The sequence below is a fragment of the Vulpes vulpes genome, chromosome X, assembly GCF_048418805.1.
Source record: "Vulpes vulpes isolate BD-2025 chromosome X, VulVul3, whole genome shotgun sequence".
Classification (NCBI taxonomy): Eukaryota; Metazoa; Chordata; class Mammalia; order Carnivora; family Canidae; genus Vulpes; species Vulpes vulpes.
This window is the reverse complement of record NC_132796.1, coordinates 56,486,404-56,505,567: the sequence shown is the minus strand read 5'-3', so window position 1 is coordinate 56,505,567 and position 19,164 is coordinate 56,486,404. Positions and strand designations below refer to the sequence as shown.

The window sequence follows — 19,164 nt, the reverse complement described above, 5'->3', positions numbered from 1 at the left end:
GTTTGTTTTTTTTTTTTTTGTTTGTATTTTATTTATGCTCTAAACTTTATTGGTTCTTCCTACCACAGTTTCATCTGTTCTTTTTTTTTTTTGGTAGCTTTTTAGGTATAAGGTTATGTTGTTTATTTGAGTTTTTTCATGTTTCTTAAGATAGGCTTGTATTTTTATAAACTTTCCTCTTGCTGCATGCCAAAGTTTTTGGAGCCTTCTGGCTTCATTTTCATTTGTATCCTTGCATTTTTTGATTTCCTCTTTGATATATTGGTTGACACATTCATTGTTTAGTAGCGTGTATTTAACCTCCATGTATTTGTGTTTATTTTAGATTTTTTCTTGTGGTTGATTTCTAGTTTCATGGCATTGTGGTTGGAAAAGATGCATGGTATGACTTCGATCTTTTTGAATTTGTTAAGATTTGTTTTGTGGCCTAACGTGATCTATTCTGGAGAATGTTCCATGTGCATGTGCAAAGAATTGTGTTCTTTTTTAGGATGGAATATTCTGAATAAATCCGTTAGATCCATCTTGTCCAATGTGTCCTTTAAAGCCACTGTTTTCATGTTGATTTCTCTTTGAATGACTACGCATTGATGTAAGTGGGGAGTTAAAGTCCTCTGCTATTATTGTGTAGCTATTGAATACTTCTGTTTGTTATTAGCTGTTTTATGTTTTTGGGTGCTCCAATGTTGGGTTCATAAACATTTATGATTATACCTTATTTTTGGGTTGTACTGTTTATGATTAAATGGTATCCTTTTTTGTCTCGTTAAAATCTTTGTTTTAAAGTCTATTTTTTCCATTACAAGTATTGCTACTTGGTTTCTTTTTACATCTATTTGTATGATGAATGTTTTTCCATCCCTTCCCTTTCAGTCTACATGTGTTTTTATGTCAGATGTGAGTCTCTTGGTATCATATAGATGGGTCTTCTCCATTTTAGTCGTTTTGCATCTTTTGATTGGAGCATTTAGTCCATTTACCTTCAGAGTAGTTATTGGTAGGCGTGTATTGCAATTTTGTTGTTTTATGCTTGTTTTTGTAGTTTTTCTCTGTTTCTTTTTTCTCTTGATTTCTTCTCTAATTGTTTGCTGGCTTTCATTAGTGATGTGCTTGGATTTCTTTCTCTTTGTTTTCTTGCACATCAGTGGTTTTTTGTGTGTGGTTGTCATTAGTTTTATATATAACATCTGCGTGTAGCAGTCTATATTAAGTTAATGGTTGCTTAAGTTTGAATCCATTCTAAAAGCACTAAATTGTTCCTCTGTCTCCCCTCCCCCATGTTTTAGATATATGGTGTTTTTATATTTCCTTCTGTTTTGCAAATCCCTTGACTGATTTTTATTGACATACTTTTTACTGCTTTAGTGTTGCCTACTTTTCTTATTATGATCTTACCTTTCCACTCAGAGAATTCCCTTTAATATTTCTTGTATGGCTGATTTAGATGAATTCATTTAATGTTATTTGTCTATGAAACTCTATCTCTCCTATTCTAAATGATCATCTTGCTGGAGAGATTATTCTTGGTTGCAGTTCTGTTTTCCTTTAGCACTTTGAATTTGTCATGCCAGTCTCTTCTAGCCTTCAAAGTTTCTTCTGAAAACTGTTCATATCTTTATGGAATTTCCCTTGCATGTACCTGTTTTCTCCCATTCCTTTTAAAATTCTCTTTTTATCACTACATTTTGCTGTTTTAATTACTGTATGCCTTGGTGTGGACCTTCTTGGATTGATTTTATTGGGGACTCTGTGTCTGCTGAATCTGGATGTATGTTTCCCTCCCCGGATTTGTGAAGTTTTTTCAGCTATTATTACTTCAAGTAATTTTTCTGCCCCTTTTTCTTTTTCATGTCTTTCTGGGGTCCTTAGAATGTTCCTCTTACCATGGTTGTGTTACTTCGTGGCCTAAATCTATTTTCATTTTTTATTATTTTTTTCTCCCTTCTGTTCAGCTTGATTGCTTTCCATTACCCTGTCCTGTAGGTCAGTGGTCTATTCTTCTACTTTCTCTGTTCTGTTATTTATTCCTTCTAGTGTATATTCAGTTTCAGTTATTGAATTCTTCATTTCTGATTGGTTCTTGTTTATGTTTTTTACCTCTTTGTTGAGCATCTCTGAAATTCTCTACTCTTTTCTCAATTCCAGTGAGTATCTCTATGACCATTACATTAAATTTTCACTTAGGCATACTACTTCTCTCTGTTTTGTTTAGCTCTCTTGCTGTGATTTTGTCATTTTCTTTCATTTGGGACATATTCCTTTTTCTTATTTTGTTCAATTCTCTGTGTCTCTTTCTACATGTTAGACACATGCTCTTATAAGTAGTGGTCTTATGAAGAACAGGTCCTGTAGTGCAATGTCCCCTGTTCACCAGAACTTGACACTTCTGGAATGTCTCCTGTCTTTGTTGCACGTACCCTAATTTTATGGCTAAGCCTCATTTGTCTTCATTCCAGTCATCTACAATGGCTCTGTTTAACTCTAGTGGGCAGGGTTTGGTCCTTGTGTTGTTATGGGCCTGTCTGGTATTTGCCTTGGGCTTGAGTTGAGTCAAGCCCATATCTTGGGTCCATAGCTCAGAACTGAAGGGTATTCTCCCCATGTTGTCTCCTGTGAAATTTTTGTTGGTAGGCTGAGCTTACTGTCAGACCAGATGTCTGCCCTCAGCTCCCTGCTGGGGCTGCAGTTGAACTCATATGTATGCTTATCTTTCCTTCTGCCCCAGGGTGGGAGTCATTTTGGAATGGTGCTGGCTACTCTTGGGGCTGTAAGCACACTGCCAGGTTTGTGTTACTTCTTTGGGTGATCTCCTGGCAAGGGTGTGTTGGTGGGGACTGTCTGTAGAGGAACATGGAGGCAGCAGGGTGTGTGTGGTGCCAGCAAGGTTCATACCAGTCCTCTGTGGAAGGTGTCTTGCAGCCACCTGAGAAAACTGTCTAAAGGCCATGTTGGTGTGGAAGGGGTAAGTCTACAGAAGACATAGTGGGGTGGAGCACACTTTTAGCAAGGTATATGGAGAGTGTTGGTGCTGTGTTGGTTCCTGCAGGTGTATGTATGTGTATCTAGGCTGGGGAGTGGGAAGGGAAATGATACCTGCCAGCTTTGTGGTCTTGCAGAAGTCTCCCAAAGATCCTTGTCCTTCCAGCACATGCTCTGAGGTTAATAAAGAAACCTCCTTCTTGTATACCCTAAGTGTTTTTCAAACTGCTGTTTGTATGCTATATCTCAGTGGAGTTGTTTGTTGTGTTATCTCTTAAGGATGGGGACTCAGTTTTCTGTTGTTCCCTGGTTCTTCCAGAGTTGAGCCTGTTGAGTTTTAAAATTTCATGTGTGAAGCCCCACCAGTTTTAAGTTCTTGGGAAGTTAGATCCCTCTGGTTTTCAAAGCCACGTGTTACTTAGATTTGTCTCCCTGGTGTGTGGGTCTTTCATGCCTGGTGTGCATAGGTTGGGGTCTGCTCTCTTCCCCTGTATATGTCTGTGGCATCCTTCCTTTCCTCTGACAGACCCACAGGTCACTTTGGCTCCCGCTGCGTCTTTGCCCTTTCTACCCTCCTCATGTCGAGAGTCTGTTTTGTCAGTCTTTAGAACATTTTCTTTTTTATTTATACTGATATGGCTGTTACGTAGATGTAACCATAAGATGAGGTGAGCCTGGGATCCTCCTACTCTGCCATCTTCACCAGAAGTCCACCTGAACATTACTTCAAAATTTTTATAAAGGAGATTTTAGGTTTAACTGTGTTCCAGCACAGGCAGAATGCTTAAATTTTTCCTTTCATTCCTTGAGTTAGGATTTTCCATTTATCCCAATTGTATTTTGTGCAATTAACTCGAATATTGCTTTTTAAATTTTTTATTTTAAAATACTTTAGTTACCATTGACTGGAAGCCTTACCAATAATATAAATAGTTGATTAACACATATTTTCTATGTATTATATACTGTATTCTTAAAGTAAGCTACAGAAAAGGGAATAAAATCATAAGGGAGAGAAAATATAGTGTATTACAAAAACTACATGTACAAGTGGACTTGTGTAGTTCAAAGCTGTGTTATTCAAGTCTCAACTGTATGGTAGTATAAGAGATTGTTTGTATTCAATCTAATACTTAGATGTCATATCAATGTTTTGTTACCAGGTTAGTTGGGAAAACTCTTATTAGAGATTAGAGTGTAAGAATAATAAATTGTGAGTAGTTACATGGAATATTATCAGTGGCAAAGTGTAGGTGATGGAATTAATCTTAAACTTCAGAAAACTGGTTTCCATGATTAAACATCTTCCCTAATGAAATCAGCATGTTTGATTTCAATTGCTAGTTTTCATTTCCCAAAATGTAACTTGATTTGACACATATGAGAGGTTTCTATGATATACCTCTCATGTTTGGAACTATTAATATCTAGTGTAATAAGTAATATGTATTCATTAGATCTTAAGAGATGGCAATGTATGGCAAATATTTGTAGGGTGCATTTCCCGAGAATTCCTTACTTGCGCATTAGTCTAGATCACTGTGTTCCATTCTGATCATTGTGTTTCATGTAACTTTGTTCTGAAGGACCATTGTGCTGATCAGGAGGTGGTCCTTTTTCATGTATGTATCCACAGAAGCCTTGAGAATTGAGCTCTTCTGCAGATGACAATCTCTCAGCTATTTGGTGGAATAAGCCTTATTGGCATTTTCTTTACCCTGAGTATTTCTTAAGAACTGATTACTTTAGGGATGCCTAGGTGGCTCAGTGTTTGAGTGTCTGCCTTTAGCTTAGGGCATGATCCTGGAGTCTGGGGTCCAGAGATCGAGTCCCACATTGGGCTCCCCACGGGGACCCTGCTTCTCCCTCTGCCTATGTCTCTGCCTCTCTCTGTTTGTATCTCTCATGAATAAATAAATAAATAAAATCTTTAAAAAATACATCTTTAAAAAAACTGATTACTTTAGGTAAAAAAAAAAAAAGATAATTTTGCTTGGGAATTAACACATCTAAAAATTGGCCTTTGTAAAAATGCCTAAGAAGAAAAAATTATGAAGGGTGTTAAAATAAGCACTATAAAAAGTACTGTGTTTCAAGGTAAGTTTGTATGTGAGTCAATGACAGGTGACATTCCTTGATAATTTGTATGCATTTATGAGCATAGTATATTTTCCTAATATGTCCAATTTAAAGGAACAATATTTTTGAACTTTTAAAATGCCTCCCCTGCTCTCATATATTTAGATGATTCCAATTTATTCAGCCATAGTTGGATATTCTGTTATTAGGCCAGTAGTTTACTTGAAAAATTGGGACTTAAGAATGGCATGAGCAACCAAAATGAAGCACTTGGTCCTAGGAGTTTGAGGAGTTCGCAGTCCAGTGAACAAGATAGACATAGATAAGTCATTATTTAAAAAAATACCAGAAGACATATATAAAACAAAAATGGGGCTGTGTGCTAAATATAGCAAGTGAGCCATTTAATCTAAATATTAGAAGAAGACTTAGAAGAACAGGTAGCATTTGAACTCAATTTTGAAGGATGTGTCAGATTTTGAAAAGTATAATAGAGGAATAACAGTAATATTCCTAGTAATATTTCATTTGCAGATTGGTCTGCCTGAGGTATTTATTGTGAGTTTGGTAGGATATTCTAAGATTTATTTTTGCCTTTCTATATTCACCATATTTCTATCCTGAACCTATAGTTGTCAGTGTTCTTTATGGATTTTTTCTTCAACATTTTCTCCCTATTTTTAATTATAATGCAATTTCATTTTATTTTTAAAAAGATTTATTTATTTTAGAGAACAAGACCGAGAGGGAGAGAGAGAGTGATTGTGGGAGCAGGAGCTTGAGTTGGGGCGGGAAGAGGGAGAGAGAATCTCAAGAGGGTTCCACACTCAGCATAGAGCTGGATGTGGGGCTCGATTTCATGGCCTTGAGATCACGACTTGAGCCAAAATCAAGAGTCAGAGACTTAACCAATTCAACCACCCAGGTGCCCTCAAAGCAATTTTAAATAAACAGAAAAGTTTCTGTCATTAACATTGTACTATGTTTGCTTTATCACATATCTATTTATATATCCTTCTTTTTATCCATCAATGTACCTATTGTTTTTGCCTTTTTAACTGTTCCTTTTGAATTATAAATTCACAGGATATTGCAAAACAGAACAAAACCATACAGGGAGGTATTGAACAATACTCTTCATTCAGTTTCTCTCAATGGTGACATCGTATATAACTGTAGTACAATGTCAAAACCAGGAAACTGAAGATTTATTGCAATTTCACCAGTTTTTCATGCACTGATTTGTTTGTACTTGTATGTATTTGTAAGTATAGTTCTATGCAATTACATGACATGTAGCTTTTTATAACCACTACAACCAAGATACTGAATGATTTATCACAAGATTCTCTTGTGCTAGCTTATACATATCCCCTTGCTTGTCCCCATTCTTAACCCCTGGCAACTGTTAATTTCATTTTCATCTCTAATTTTGTTATTTTGGTGTAGAATCATTAAGTGATTGGCTTTTTTCATCAATGGCTTTTTTCACTCAATGTAATGCTCTTGAAATCCTTGCTGCATTTCAATATAAATGGTAAACATTAGCATACCACTCCCTAGTTACTTTAGCTTTATTATTTAGTATTAATAATTTAGTATTTAGCATTAATTTAATATTAATTCAGTATTATTTAGAGGTCACAATATAAGTTTGTTTTTGAGGTAAAATTTACATACAGTGAAATGCACAAATCTTGCCTTCTTTAGATTTTTATTCAAAAGGATAGCAATGTAGCTTTTTTATAAGGAAATCAATTTTACTGTTCTTGAATATTTCTCTTAGTAATTCTGGTCATGACTATGATACAGATTTAAGTATATTTTACTTACTTGCTACTACCAAAATATTTATAGTAATTTTGCTATTCTTTAACAGGATAAATTAAAGATCTCTTTATTTTTTTTAAAGTTCTCTTAACTTTAAACTTAAAATGGATCACTAAAATGCTTACTTATTTCAGCAAGAAAGTTATTGTACTGTGATGACAGATGATAAAGACTTGTTACTGGGAAGGATTAGCTTTAGAACTGTTGTATTCTGGGAAGGAACTTTGAAATATATAAAACCCAACTATTGTTTTACTGCTGGTACTTAATAAATTCCCTATTGTGCTTTCCCTATAAATTTTTTTTCTCATGTTTTAGATCCAGAGTACAGTTTAGAACCCACTAGTTGTGTTAAAATTTTTGGCTTTCAGTTATATTTTACATGATTTTACTTATATAGATAATTTAAAGCTAATTTTAAGTACACTTTTTTCCCCTCAAGGAGATGAAGCCTTATCTAAATCAGTTCCTGTCACAGTGGATGATGATGATGACGACAATGATCCTGAGAATAGGTATGATTCCATCTATAAGGACTTTAAAAAGATTATAACACACCCTAGGCGTGGGCAGAAACAGCAGCAACGGAACTGCAAGCCGGTTGTAAAAACCAGGAGTGCCCGCCTTAGAAAGACTCGCTCACAGTCTTCCTGCAAGTTTGAAAGAAAGCCCAGAAAATGGGCTAAAGCTCAGAAACCTTAAAAGAAAGTAAATATAAATATCAACACACCTAGCATAGGGTGTGTTATAAATACAGCACTGTCAATTTTACATTCCCATGTAAATTGTGATAATTTTTTGAGAATATTTTAATTTTGGCAGATTATTTTATTGATGAAAGTAAATCATATTGCAGTAAATTGGTGACAACAGACTTCTCTTTCCTCAATATTTGATTATTGTTTTTAATTGCCATCTAATATAGTGGTCCGATTTATTAAGACCCATTCAAAGTGAAAAAAAAGGAGATTGCTCAGATATGTAAGATTAAGAAATTCTTTTCAAAATAAGTATCAATTTACAAAGTATCCAGACTGATGTGGATTTTAAACATTTTTCAGATAAAATAGTATGATAGTATTAACTTTAATAAGACTAAAATAGTGGGTTAGAAGTAAACAGTGGAGCCTGTACAGATAGATTCACTTAACCTAAGGGGTGGCTGGGAAAAGAAAAGAATACAAAGCACACCCATATCCTAAGGGTAAAGAATAATGAAAATAAATGTATTAAAGAATACAACCCTAATTTTTTTTTTACCTGTCTTTTAAACCATTCCTGAAATACAGTGTATCCCACACTTATATTTTCAACAAGATTGTGTGATATAGTAGATGGAATTTTGGAATAGTGGGGATAAGAGATTTCTAGTTCTAACTTCTCTGTGTAATTGTGTGCAAGTGACTTAACTACTCTGCAAAAATTTTTTGATTTCTAAAATGAAAAGGTTGGATGAAATTTTCTCTGATAAATTCTAACACCAATTATCCATGATAGACTTAATGGTTTTACTAAAGAATACTATATTAACCATTTATTCCTAATAAGTTATAATATTAAAAAAACATGAAAATATGCATGCAATTGTTGTGTCATAATTTTGTAGGAAATTGAGTTAGTAATGCTGTGGGCTGGCTGTTATTCTAGCTCTGTTTTGTTTATCTTTTTGATGCTGATAGGGTTTTCTGTTTCTAAGATCAGCATTCTTCTAATAGAAAGTTTTTATTAAGGTAAATGAACAATTGTAGTTTGTACTTTAAAATAGAGATTCATGGGCACAGTGATTCAGATGCTGCTTACCTACTTTTTTATTAAAAAAATCTATGTATTCAGTTATTTTATGAGATGGGGTGGGGCCCAGAATGGAATGGTAAATAAAAGCCTACATTTTATTCATCAGCAATTTTTATAATACACGATTATAGCAAGATTATGAAAGCATTTAAAAATTCTCTTTTAAAAAAATTCTCTTTTAAAATGCTTTAATTCCTCTTTATTTAGACTAATTTGTTTTCCTGTAAACCACGAGGACTCAAATTTTTTTTTTTACTCAAATGTTATTAAAAGGTTAATAATGCTTAAAACATGCTATATTCTAATTTAACTATATGAGTGATGAATCTTAATCTCATATTTAGCCACCAAATGGGAGTATCATTAAGGTATGATAATTTTATATTTGTGTTAGATCTTGTCAAAATATAAATATCATTTTCATCTTTTAAGTTGCTTGATTATATCTTTCTGTAACTGGCAAGTATTTTATTGGAAGATATATTTAATTCCATCTTGTATTTGTGATTAAAAAATACAACCCTATTCAGTAGTTTGGAGAAGAACTGAATTTTATCTTGGACATGTTTTTCTTTATACTTATTTTAATGTGCCTGTATAAAACATATCATTAATAACTTGTTTCATTTTCAACATACCAAAGAGGTATTTAATACCCACGATGGGAATACAGATTACCTTCTGGAACTATTTTAGCATAGATGATGTATTTGAGCATATTTGAATATGCACTAGGCAACTTTTAAAAATTTATTTTGTGGATCATGATTAAGTCTTGGAGTTATTTTTACCAATTTCACAGTTTTTGAGTAGGATGTATTTTAGTACACAGTATATTGTAATTGTGTGTAAATTTGTACACAATTGTGGAATTGTGTATAAATTATGTATACATTTCATATGCCTTGATTATTTAGCAGTGTTAATACATTTTCAGTGTTGACATTTATGGAGAGGTAAATAGTGTATTAATGCCAGTGCTTAAGTGTTTGGATGCAATAAATTTCTATAAAACTTTTTTCTTGTTCAAGAATTTAATTTTCATTATAATGTATCTTTTCATGAAAGTTGAAAAAATTTGATAAGATCAAGATATGGAGGGTAGTTTGTAGCCAAAGAAGTTCTGATATTTCTGAAATTGAGGCAGTGAATACTTAGACTTTTCTAAACATGTATACTTATATATGAAATATATACTTATATTTATAGGAAAGTTTTATAGTGGATTTTAGTACTGTTTGTATCTTTTCTATTTTTAAAGCGATGATAGTTTTTGAGGTCATTTAAAATACTTAGCCATGTCCTGAATATTTTAGTAGGTGTGAATATATAAATTTGTTATTTTAGCATACTGTTTTGTAGCATTCATATTTGAAAGTAAATATATGCTATTGTGAGATAAAGTAGTCTAACTTGTAAATTTTGCGTTTAATTGCATTTATTTAATAAACAATGAAAAAATAGGTTGATAGTTTAACTTTTTCTTTTGGTTGAGCATTTTAGAAAGAAATGTAAATAGTAGACTAACTTTATAGTTTGAATTTTGTATAATTGAGAATTTACGTAGATTTTTATAGTTTAGACTTTACTTTTTGAAAGGGAGAATAATGTGAAACAGTTTGTCAGGTTATATAAATGATACATGTAATTTTAAAGTCAGTTATTTGAATATGCCATTACATTAATGTTGCTTTTTAAATACCTATTGTGTTTTAAGTTGGTTCTTTCATTGAAAATACATTCATGTAATTTTTTTATTGCATATCTACATTCAGCTGGCATTGAAAATACATTATGATTCTTAAAAGGGATATTAAGACCAAACATTTTCTGATGTCCTATATTTGAATTACCTGCACTGTGAATTAGCCCTAGTGATAAGATGGTAGTTTATTCAACTTTGTTTTTTTTTTTTAAGTTTTTTTTTTAGTTTTTTTAGTTTTTTTTAGTTTATTCAACTTTGAATTAGCCTCATTGATAAGATGGGAGTTGGTTCAAGTTTAACAGTGTTAGTGTTGAGGATCATTAAACTGGGCTTGTCTTTAGAAGTTGCATACTAATAAACCAATGAAGAGTCCATTCTCTCAGAAAAAGAATTATTTTCAGTATGTTCTTTATTTATAGATTTTTTTCTAAGCAAATATTTTTTATTCCAATTTTGACTAAAAGATGAGATTTTTATATAGATACCCTCCCCTGACACACACATACAAATATTTACCTTATAATTGAAGAATGTTTAATTGAGTCTAGTAGTACTCCATAGTTTTTCTCATAATTTCTTTCTCGTTGGGGCTAAATACTTACTACATAGAAGCAAAATTTGATATGGAGATTTCTTAAAGGAATTGCCCATTATTATTGTTTTTTAAAGGTTTTATTTATTTATTCATGAGAGACACAGAAAGGCAGAGACATAGGCAGAGGGAGAACAGGCTCCCCGTGGGGAGCCTGATGCAAGACTTGATCCCAGGATCACGACCTGAGCTGAAGGCACACACTCAACCACTGAGCCACCCAGGTGCCCTGGAATTGCCCATTATCAATAGAAGTTCTCCTTAATTATAGTGGGACTACACTGTAGCTTTAAACATTTCCAATTATTTTGTTATTTGGTGATAATTTACTTTTCAACTGGAAAATATACAAATGATTGTTTTTTCCCTACTAGCTTGGTGGGGTATTCTGTTGGTGAAGGTTCTGTACTATTAATTCAGCATATTTTCAGAAGTAATTAATTGTTCCTGGATGTTGTTCATGCTAATGAAGATATTTAATGACTGGTTTACCTGATTTCAGCAATGTTTGATGCTGGCTTGAATATATCTCAAGTCCCTTCAGCAAAAACCTTTTCATTTGGTTTCCATTTTTAATCACTTTTCAGAATATTCATCTTCTACACTTGTCTTTATCTAGTCTTTATACGAATTTGCTAAATCTGGAATAATTTTTTTCTCTGTGAAATGTTCTTTTATTCATGGTTGTCCTGTTTGTTTGGTCACCAAAATTGCTTTGGTTCCCCTTTATTGTTTTGAAAAACAAAGCTAGTATTTTAAATGAAGCATTTTACTTATTTTTATGTTTGAGTAAGGGTTTTAAATTCCAGCCATTTTAAGGTAACTCTTTTTCAGTTTACTTTGTTTTTATAGTGCAGGTAAGTATTGTAAGTCATTTAAGTATATATAGATGTTTAGTCAGTAGGTAGGATCCGTTTGTAGATAACTGGTTGCAGTTGCCATAAGATCTTTTTTTATGCTAGAATTTTTAGCAAGGAAAGAAATATGGTCAGTAGTGGTGATATTTCTGCTTAAGATTTAAACATTATATTTAGCCTTCCTTTCCTGTTCTCTGTTCTTTGGTGATATTGTAAGTTTTAGAGAGCGGAAAATAGCCCCCTCCTCCCCCAAGAGAGTTTGCATTTTCTAGTGTTAGCAAAAATGATTTCTTTTTTTGACAATTTGTGTCTCCTTTGTCTTTAGCTTTGAAGTTTTAGGTAAAAATGAGATGAATCAATTTTGTTGTTACCTTTCAAGTATAAGAAAATATTAAACTAGTTCTTTAAGATGATCAAATTTTCTAAATTTATATCAATGTTAATAAAATTTTTCTTGTTAAAATTTCCTCTGAAACTGCCTTAGATTTTTCATAAAATCAGGAAATGTACATTTTCTGATTTGAGTTTATTCAAACATAATAGCCTTTGTATAACTTGTTAATAAACTATGGGTTTTTAATTTCATATAGCTTTTATATTTCTACTTCCAAGATTTTTTTAAAAAGTTATTTGATACTAATTTTCCTGGTACCCTCACTAAAAAGAGAACAGTGCTGTTTTTTCATTAACTGCAAACATTGTAGGACATATGACTAAAATGTGTTTCAAACCATTTTTTAGCTTTTTGATTATTTAGTTACATCATTATGTCATAAACTCCACCATTTTTGAGTATAGATCATTACTTTTTATACAAAGGTTCATATCAAGAATACTAATTTTGAACTAAGGAGTTAAAAATACTAATACAGATTTTGAAGATGAGGAATTCCATGATAATTCATGTTTTAGTTTATATTCTTAATCCTGAAGCATATAACATTTGTTACTGCCTCACACTTTATTAGAAGAAGAAGGCTCACCACCTTGTTCTCACAAAAAATTTTCAACATTCTTTGGCTGTAGTCATTTGAATTATTTTATATATCACCATTTTGAATATGGTATGGTATTTTAGCGTAGCATATACTTAGGTACTTGTTTTATATCTCTAAAGGGTATGCTTTTAAACCTATAATCTTATTCAGAATTCTCAGTTTAAACTAATTTTATTGTGATCTTGTGCACAAATGTAAACAAAAAAATTTTTTTTCCATCTTTGTGTTTGGATGCACCGTAGTTTTTGGCCTTCTAAAAGTATATTTTTCATTTAGCCATTTTCTTCAAACCTGTTTTCAGAACTTTTTAAAAGATAAAACAGTAGATTTTAGGGATATATCTGAGATGGCCTATTAAGTGCATTTTAGAAATGGAGCATGCTGGACTAAAGATTTTTAGAACTCTTATTTTTAAAAATTGAAGCTTCAATTCTTTCATTTCTGAGTACATATTTGGAAATCAATGAAATACAGATATCTTTAGGAATGTGATTATAGTAAATTCACCAAGTGCTCATAAGCATAATAGTAGTGAATGAGTAGAGAATATAGCACTTGCATAGTAAAATTGGAGAATATTGGGATTCAGGATCTTAGGTGCCACTTCTGGCTTTGCCACTAACTAGCTTTGTTTCTTTGACCATGTCATTTTCCCTTTCTAAGCCTGTTTCCTTATCTGTAAAATGACAGAATTGGATTCTAAGGTCCTTTTTTCTAGCTCTAACATTTTGTGTTGCTTTTGTAATGGCTGTTTCTTTAAAACCTCCATGGTGCAACAGATTCCTCTCTTGATTGCTCCTGATTTAGAAATTTAATGTTTTGAATTACTGATTTATGTATCAGCAAGAGGTAGTTTACTTTCTTTCCCTGTTTGAGTGCTTTTGTGAAGAACATTATGTGTTTTCTTTCTTTCTAGATAGGATCAGAATAACTTAAGGCTTTCTTGGCTTCCTTCTTTCTCTTTCCTGCTTGCTTGTTCATCTTTACATTGTTGGGCTTATTCCTTATTTTATTATTGCTTTCTTTTAGTAGATGAAGATATAAGGGGTAATAAGACATTATCGTGGTATTATATGATTTAGAAGCCTTAGCTTGTTTGGGTTTTGGGGTTCTATTATTCTCTCATGCACCAGTTCCGATCATTGTTTTTTTTTTTTTTTTTTGTGGGTTTTTACCCTTCCTCCCATATTGTTTTGCTTTCTCCCCTTCTCCCTTCCCTTCCTTTCAGGAAAATGGAGGAGTGGCTCCATTACTTCCAGCTCTGCCCAGGTTTTCTGCCACAGAGTGGCACAGCCTGTTCCTCTAATGCTTCTGATAGAGTCGTGACTGCTTTGGATGCTACACCTGCCCCAAGATGTAATATTGAGCATTGAGATTCCAGGGGGGCAGTACCTTGTTGCCTGGATGATTTTCTCAGAAACGTCCTGGAAAGCCTCAAGAAAGGAAACTTCAGAGCAAACAAATCAACTAGGGATCATGACTATACATCCATCACATGTATACCAGCATGGGTCCAGCCGAGGCCTCCAAAATGATGCTTTGCCAGCCTCAGCTGGTTCTCAAGTGATGATGTCCTTGAAGTCTCTGTGGCCCGTGACTCAAGAGTTAAGGTAGTGGAGTTTCCCTTAAAGCATCTCACAGCAGGCTTTGTAGATGGGACACATCTCACCTCAACATGTTTGCTGACTACTCAGGTTGAAGTTCATCCTCAGCCCTTAGGTCCTTCAAATTAAGTTCTAACTTTGAGGTGTAGGTTATGGGATAGTCTAGGTTTATGATATAGTGTGTCTTTGACATAGTGGACTTGAGCCATCAGTCATGCAAAATGATTTAATTTCATTCTTTTTTTAGAGCTTAATATACATGGCTATACATTAGGATTTCCATTGGTCAAAAGATGTTAGAAGGTAAATCTAAAGTATCTTAGGGAGATAAAGCTAAGGGAATCTCCATCACTCTGTATGTAACTTTTCAGTTTGGAGAAAAATGAACATTCTCTGAATTTTGTATTATTTTTCTGCTTCTAAAGTGATTGTGATTGTTCTTAAATTATATTCTTAATGAAGGTTGTTGATTGATAAATCATGTAATTTTTCATTGTATGGATCTCATTTAATTTTCCATGATTTTTTATGTAATTTCACAGTTGATATAAAATTGTATTTTATTATCTCATGTGTATATTTCTCAGTTATTTCATGACAGTCTAGAACTTGAGTATGAATTAGGTAGTTTTTTATATATTTTGATTTTCCATTTAGTAGACCTATTCATAGGAGACTAGAGTTTGAAAGAAGAAAAATTTTATGGTTTCTTAAAATTAACCAAGTTTTACAGATCATATATAATTTTAGACCTTTTTTTGAACTTGTAAATACAAACAAATCAGATAATAGAAGTAACCATTAGTGTAACTAGATTAGTATTTGTATTTTTATTGGTTATTATCGTACTGCCCAAATGGTGATATGAGATCTTGTAACTGCAAGTGAACTATGTTTTCCTACTTGCAATTTATTATTCAACATTTTACATTTATGTGTGTGAGTGTGTGTGTGTGTGAGTGTGTGTGTGTGTTTGTATACACACACATTCATTCCAAAACATTGTTTTTACCTAAATTGGTTCAAGAAAGTTTTTCCTTGTCCATTGGAAATGACAAATGTAGTACGTATTTTTTTTAAAGATGTTATTTATTTATTTATGAGAGACACAGAGACATAGGCAGAGGGAGAAGCAGGCTCCCTGTAAGGAGCTCGATGTGGGACTCAGTCCCGGATCTTGGGATCACACCCTGAGCTGAAGGCAGATGCTCAATGCTGAGCCACCCAGGCATCCCTGTAGTACGTATTAAAGATGATTTTAGAAAGGTTTTCTAAACAGATGCTTTTATTAAGTTTAAAGAACCACCCTTTATTCTGAAACTGTTCCCTAATTTGTGGAGGGTGTGTTAAAATAGTCTTTATTTTATAAAATGATGAAAATGGACAGTATTTGGCTTTAAATTTTTAATTTTGGCAAAGTGAAAAGTTGACAGCCCTATATTATTATCCATTTTAAAAAGTTTACTGTGTACAATCCAAGTCAGCGAACCACTGATACAGAAGTGTAATAACAACACTTTATTTTATTTTATTTTTTTTTAATAACAACACTTTATAACTCAACTCCAGTAAGATTTATATCGGAGTGATCTAATCTTCACTTTATTGAAACACAAATCAGATTAAAAAAACCCACAAAAAAGCAAAATCATCCGTTGTTTCCTTTAGCACTTGCTAACACTCTGTGTTGTATAAATATTTCGGATCTCATTAGGGAAGAAAGTACCAAAGGCCGATAATAAGTACTTAAGAAGTGATTACCTATTTTACTTCAGTCTGTTTTGGTGCCTTTGCTATATATCTTTGAATAAAGCTAGTAATAAGGAGTTTCAAATCCAAAAATAACAAGTGCAAAACTATAATTCCAGCTGCAAATTTTTGACTGAGCTAGAGAGTTAATCTTGATTGTAGAGTGGTTGTTTATCCTGTAGGAGTTATTGTTGTTTCATGCAAAACTGAGAATCATGCTACCTTCCTTTTGAAACTTTCTGTAAGGTATTCTGTGACTTACGAATTTATATCACAAAGATACTGCAGGTGCAAAACACCTCATTGTATACAAAAGCCGCATGATTGCTTTTATCTTATATTTTCAGATGTTTTCCTTAGGGTAAACATGGAAATTTATTAGGAATATATTTTATTTTAACATAATATGGCATTAAAGAAGTATTTTTTCATACTTTTAGTAGTAGATTTTTCTATTAACAAATTGGTCTTTGAGGAACATCTTGAGAAATTTTGGTATGAGTGAGGCTATTGCACTGACTACTTTTTTTGGAAAGTGAAAACTCATTTATGTTGTTTTGTGTTCTTTTACCATGTATATAATTAATAGCACTCATGCCCCTTATCTGCCCTAGTTTGAATATTATTAGGGATTTCTGATTGCTTCAATACTTAGTATATGGTATTTGCTTTCATTTCATTAACAGAATTTATGAAGTAAATTGAAATTTAAGTGCCAAAAATACTATCCTGCAGTTTGAGGCACTGTTTCATAAGAAAGTGGTGTATTACACGTTGATTTTCTAAGAGTATGTTTTGCTGTCGAATAATATTCTCATGTGGAGTTTTGTCTTGGAATGCCATTTGTTTGAATAAGTTGATTAATTGTTGTGGGCTTGTCTGATACTATAGTTGTTAGATGATGGCAGCAGCATAAATATAGGATTGGAAGATTATGCAGCATCTAATTGCAATTGTTCAAAATAGTGGAAATGTCCCTCAGATTTTTAAATATATCACAGAACTATTTATAATTGGAAAAAAATAAGTGCTAAGAGATTTTCAAAAGTTTTGTTTGGTAGCTTAGGTTAAAACATGGTTTTGGTAGTTCTTTAATGACAGTATAAAATCTTTTTACATGTTTATTTCTATTTCGATACTGAGAATTTTTTTTTGAATTTGTTACACTTCACCACCAAATATATAGTTTTTTTTTTTTACTGTCTTTTTACTCAAGAATTGCCAAGAAGATGCTTTTAGAAGAAATTAAAGCCAATCTTTCCTCAGATGAGGATGGATCTTCAGATGATGAACCAGAAGAAGGGAAAAAAAGAACTGGAAAACACAGTGAAGAAAACCCAGGAGATGAAGGTCAGCTCCAAAGAGAAGTACAGAATGTCATAACTTGTTTGCTTGACCAGTTCAGTCTTTGAGGACTATGAAATTTCATAATATATGCATTTGGAGTTTAATAAAACATTTAGAATCTTACTATTACCTTACTCCTTTTGAGTGTCTGGTAATAATTGTACACGTTTTGTTAGTTACTGCCAATAAACAGATGGTTTTTAAAGCAAAATAATTTTTACCTTTTAAAAAATCTACAAGTGTCTTGGTGATATTTAATTAATAAATATGAAGGGTTTACTGATTTATTTTCTTCATTTAGGAACAAAAAATCAAGTCAATTATGAATCAGATTCAGATTCTGAAGAATCTAAGAAGCCAAGATACAGACATAGGCTTTTGAGGCACAAACTCACTGTGAGTGATGGAGAATCTGGAGAAGAAAAAAAGATGAAGCCTAAAGAGCACAAAGAAGCCAAAGGCAGAAATAGAAGGAAAGGTAAGACATTTTAATTCTGAGTGTAAAGAACATATCATATTTTTTTAAAGGTAAGAAGGGAGAGAGAAAGAGGAGGAGGGCAAAGGGAAAAGGAGAAAGAAAACCCCAAGTAGGCTCCATGCTCAGCAATGAGCCCGACGTGGGGCTTGATATCATGACCCTGGGATCATGACCTGAGCTGAAATCAAGAGTCAAACACTTAACTGACTGAGCTACGCAGGTGCCCCAGTAACACACTGGTTTTATAACTAATTATAGTAATGAAATTTAAATATATCTGGACCACCTGTAGTGAGTATCAGCACACTGGTAAAAGCTATTCTCTTACATGGGAGTGAAATAAGAATTTAGAGTGAGAAGAGAACCCAGAAACTTGAGAGATGACACAAGGAATATTGATTGCCTGTAACTGCAGCAAGAAGTAGTGCTTTCCTAAGGAAGAATAGAAGATGTAATTAATTTGGATAGATTTATTATATGCAAAGCTTGTACGTAGTCAGTTTGAATTTTCAAAATTCAAAATTCAAAATTTCAAAATTTTCATATTAAAAGTCTGAATCCTTCTGCATTGAGTGCTTGCATATTTCTAGCATCATGGTAAATATTGAGAATATAAAAATGAATAAGGAAATCATTGTCTTCTATGATGGTTTTCAGCCTGGTTACACATCTGGACTAGTTTGGGGATTTTGAAATATATATATGACAAGACTCCATCCCAAGCCAATTATAGCATAATTGGTGGGGGTGAGACCTAGGTATCTGCATATTTTATAAAGCATCTCTGATATGTAGCCAGAGTTTGGTGTCAGTAGTTTAGTAAGAATTTTTGACATTAATATTACATGAAATTATAGCACTATGAGAGATGTTTTTTATGATAGAGGTGTTGTATAGTGTGGCACAAAGGAAGATTCACAACCTGAGCTGAAGGCAGATGCTCAAGCACTGAGCCACTTGGATGTCCTTCAGGTTTTAATTTCAGTCCCCAATCTCCCTGCTATTGTTTCCTTTTCAGAGTGCTTAGGTCATTTCTTTATGTATTCTCTTCATAGTTTCTAGTTGTTATAAATGGTAGAAGAGTCTGTATTTGCCCTTACTCCATCTTGGCCTACTTTGCTTCTTTTGAATAACCAGAATTCTTTTTAGTTT

The 19,164-nt window shown here is 32.9% G+C and overlaps 1 protein-coding gene across 4 annotated transcripts in view; it reads left to right on the top strand.

Moving 5' to 3' along the window:
* ATRX (ATRX chromatin remodeler) overlaps nt 1–19,164 on the top strand; it is a 321,152-nt gene that overhangs the window by 121,399 nt on the left and 180,589 nt on the right. For all 4 annotated transcript variants that reach the window (XM_025985028.2, XM_025985027.2, XM_025985025.2 and 1 more), the window contains 3 exons: nt 7,331–7,403; nt 17,404–17,537; nt 17,836–18,012. In XM_025985028.2, the coding sequence (XP_025840813.1) occupies nt 7,331–7,403; nt 17,404–17,537; nt 17,836–18,012 (384 nt within the window). The remainder of the gene's footprint in view (nt 1–7,330; nt 7,404–17,403; nt 17,538–17,835; nt 18,013–19,164) is intronic.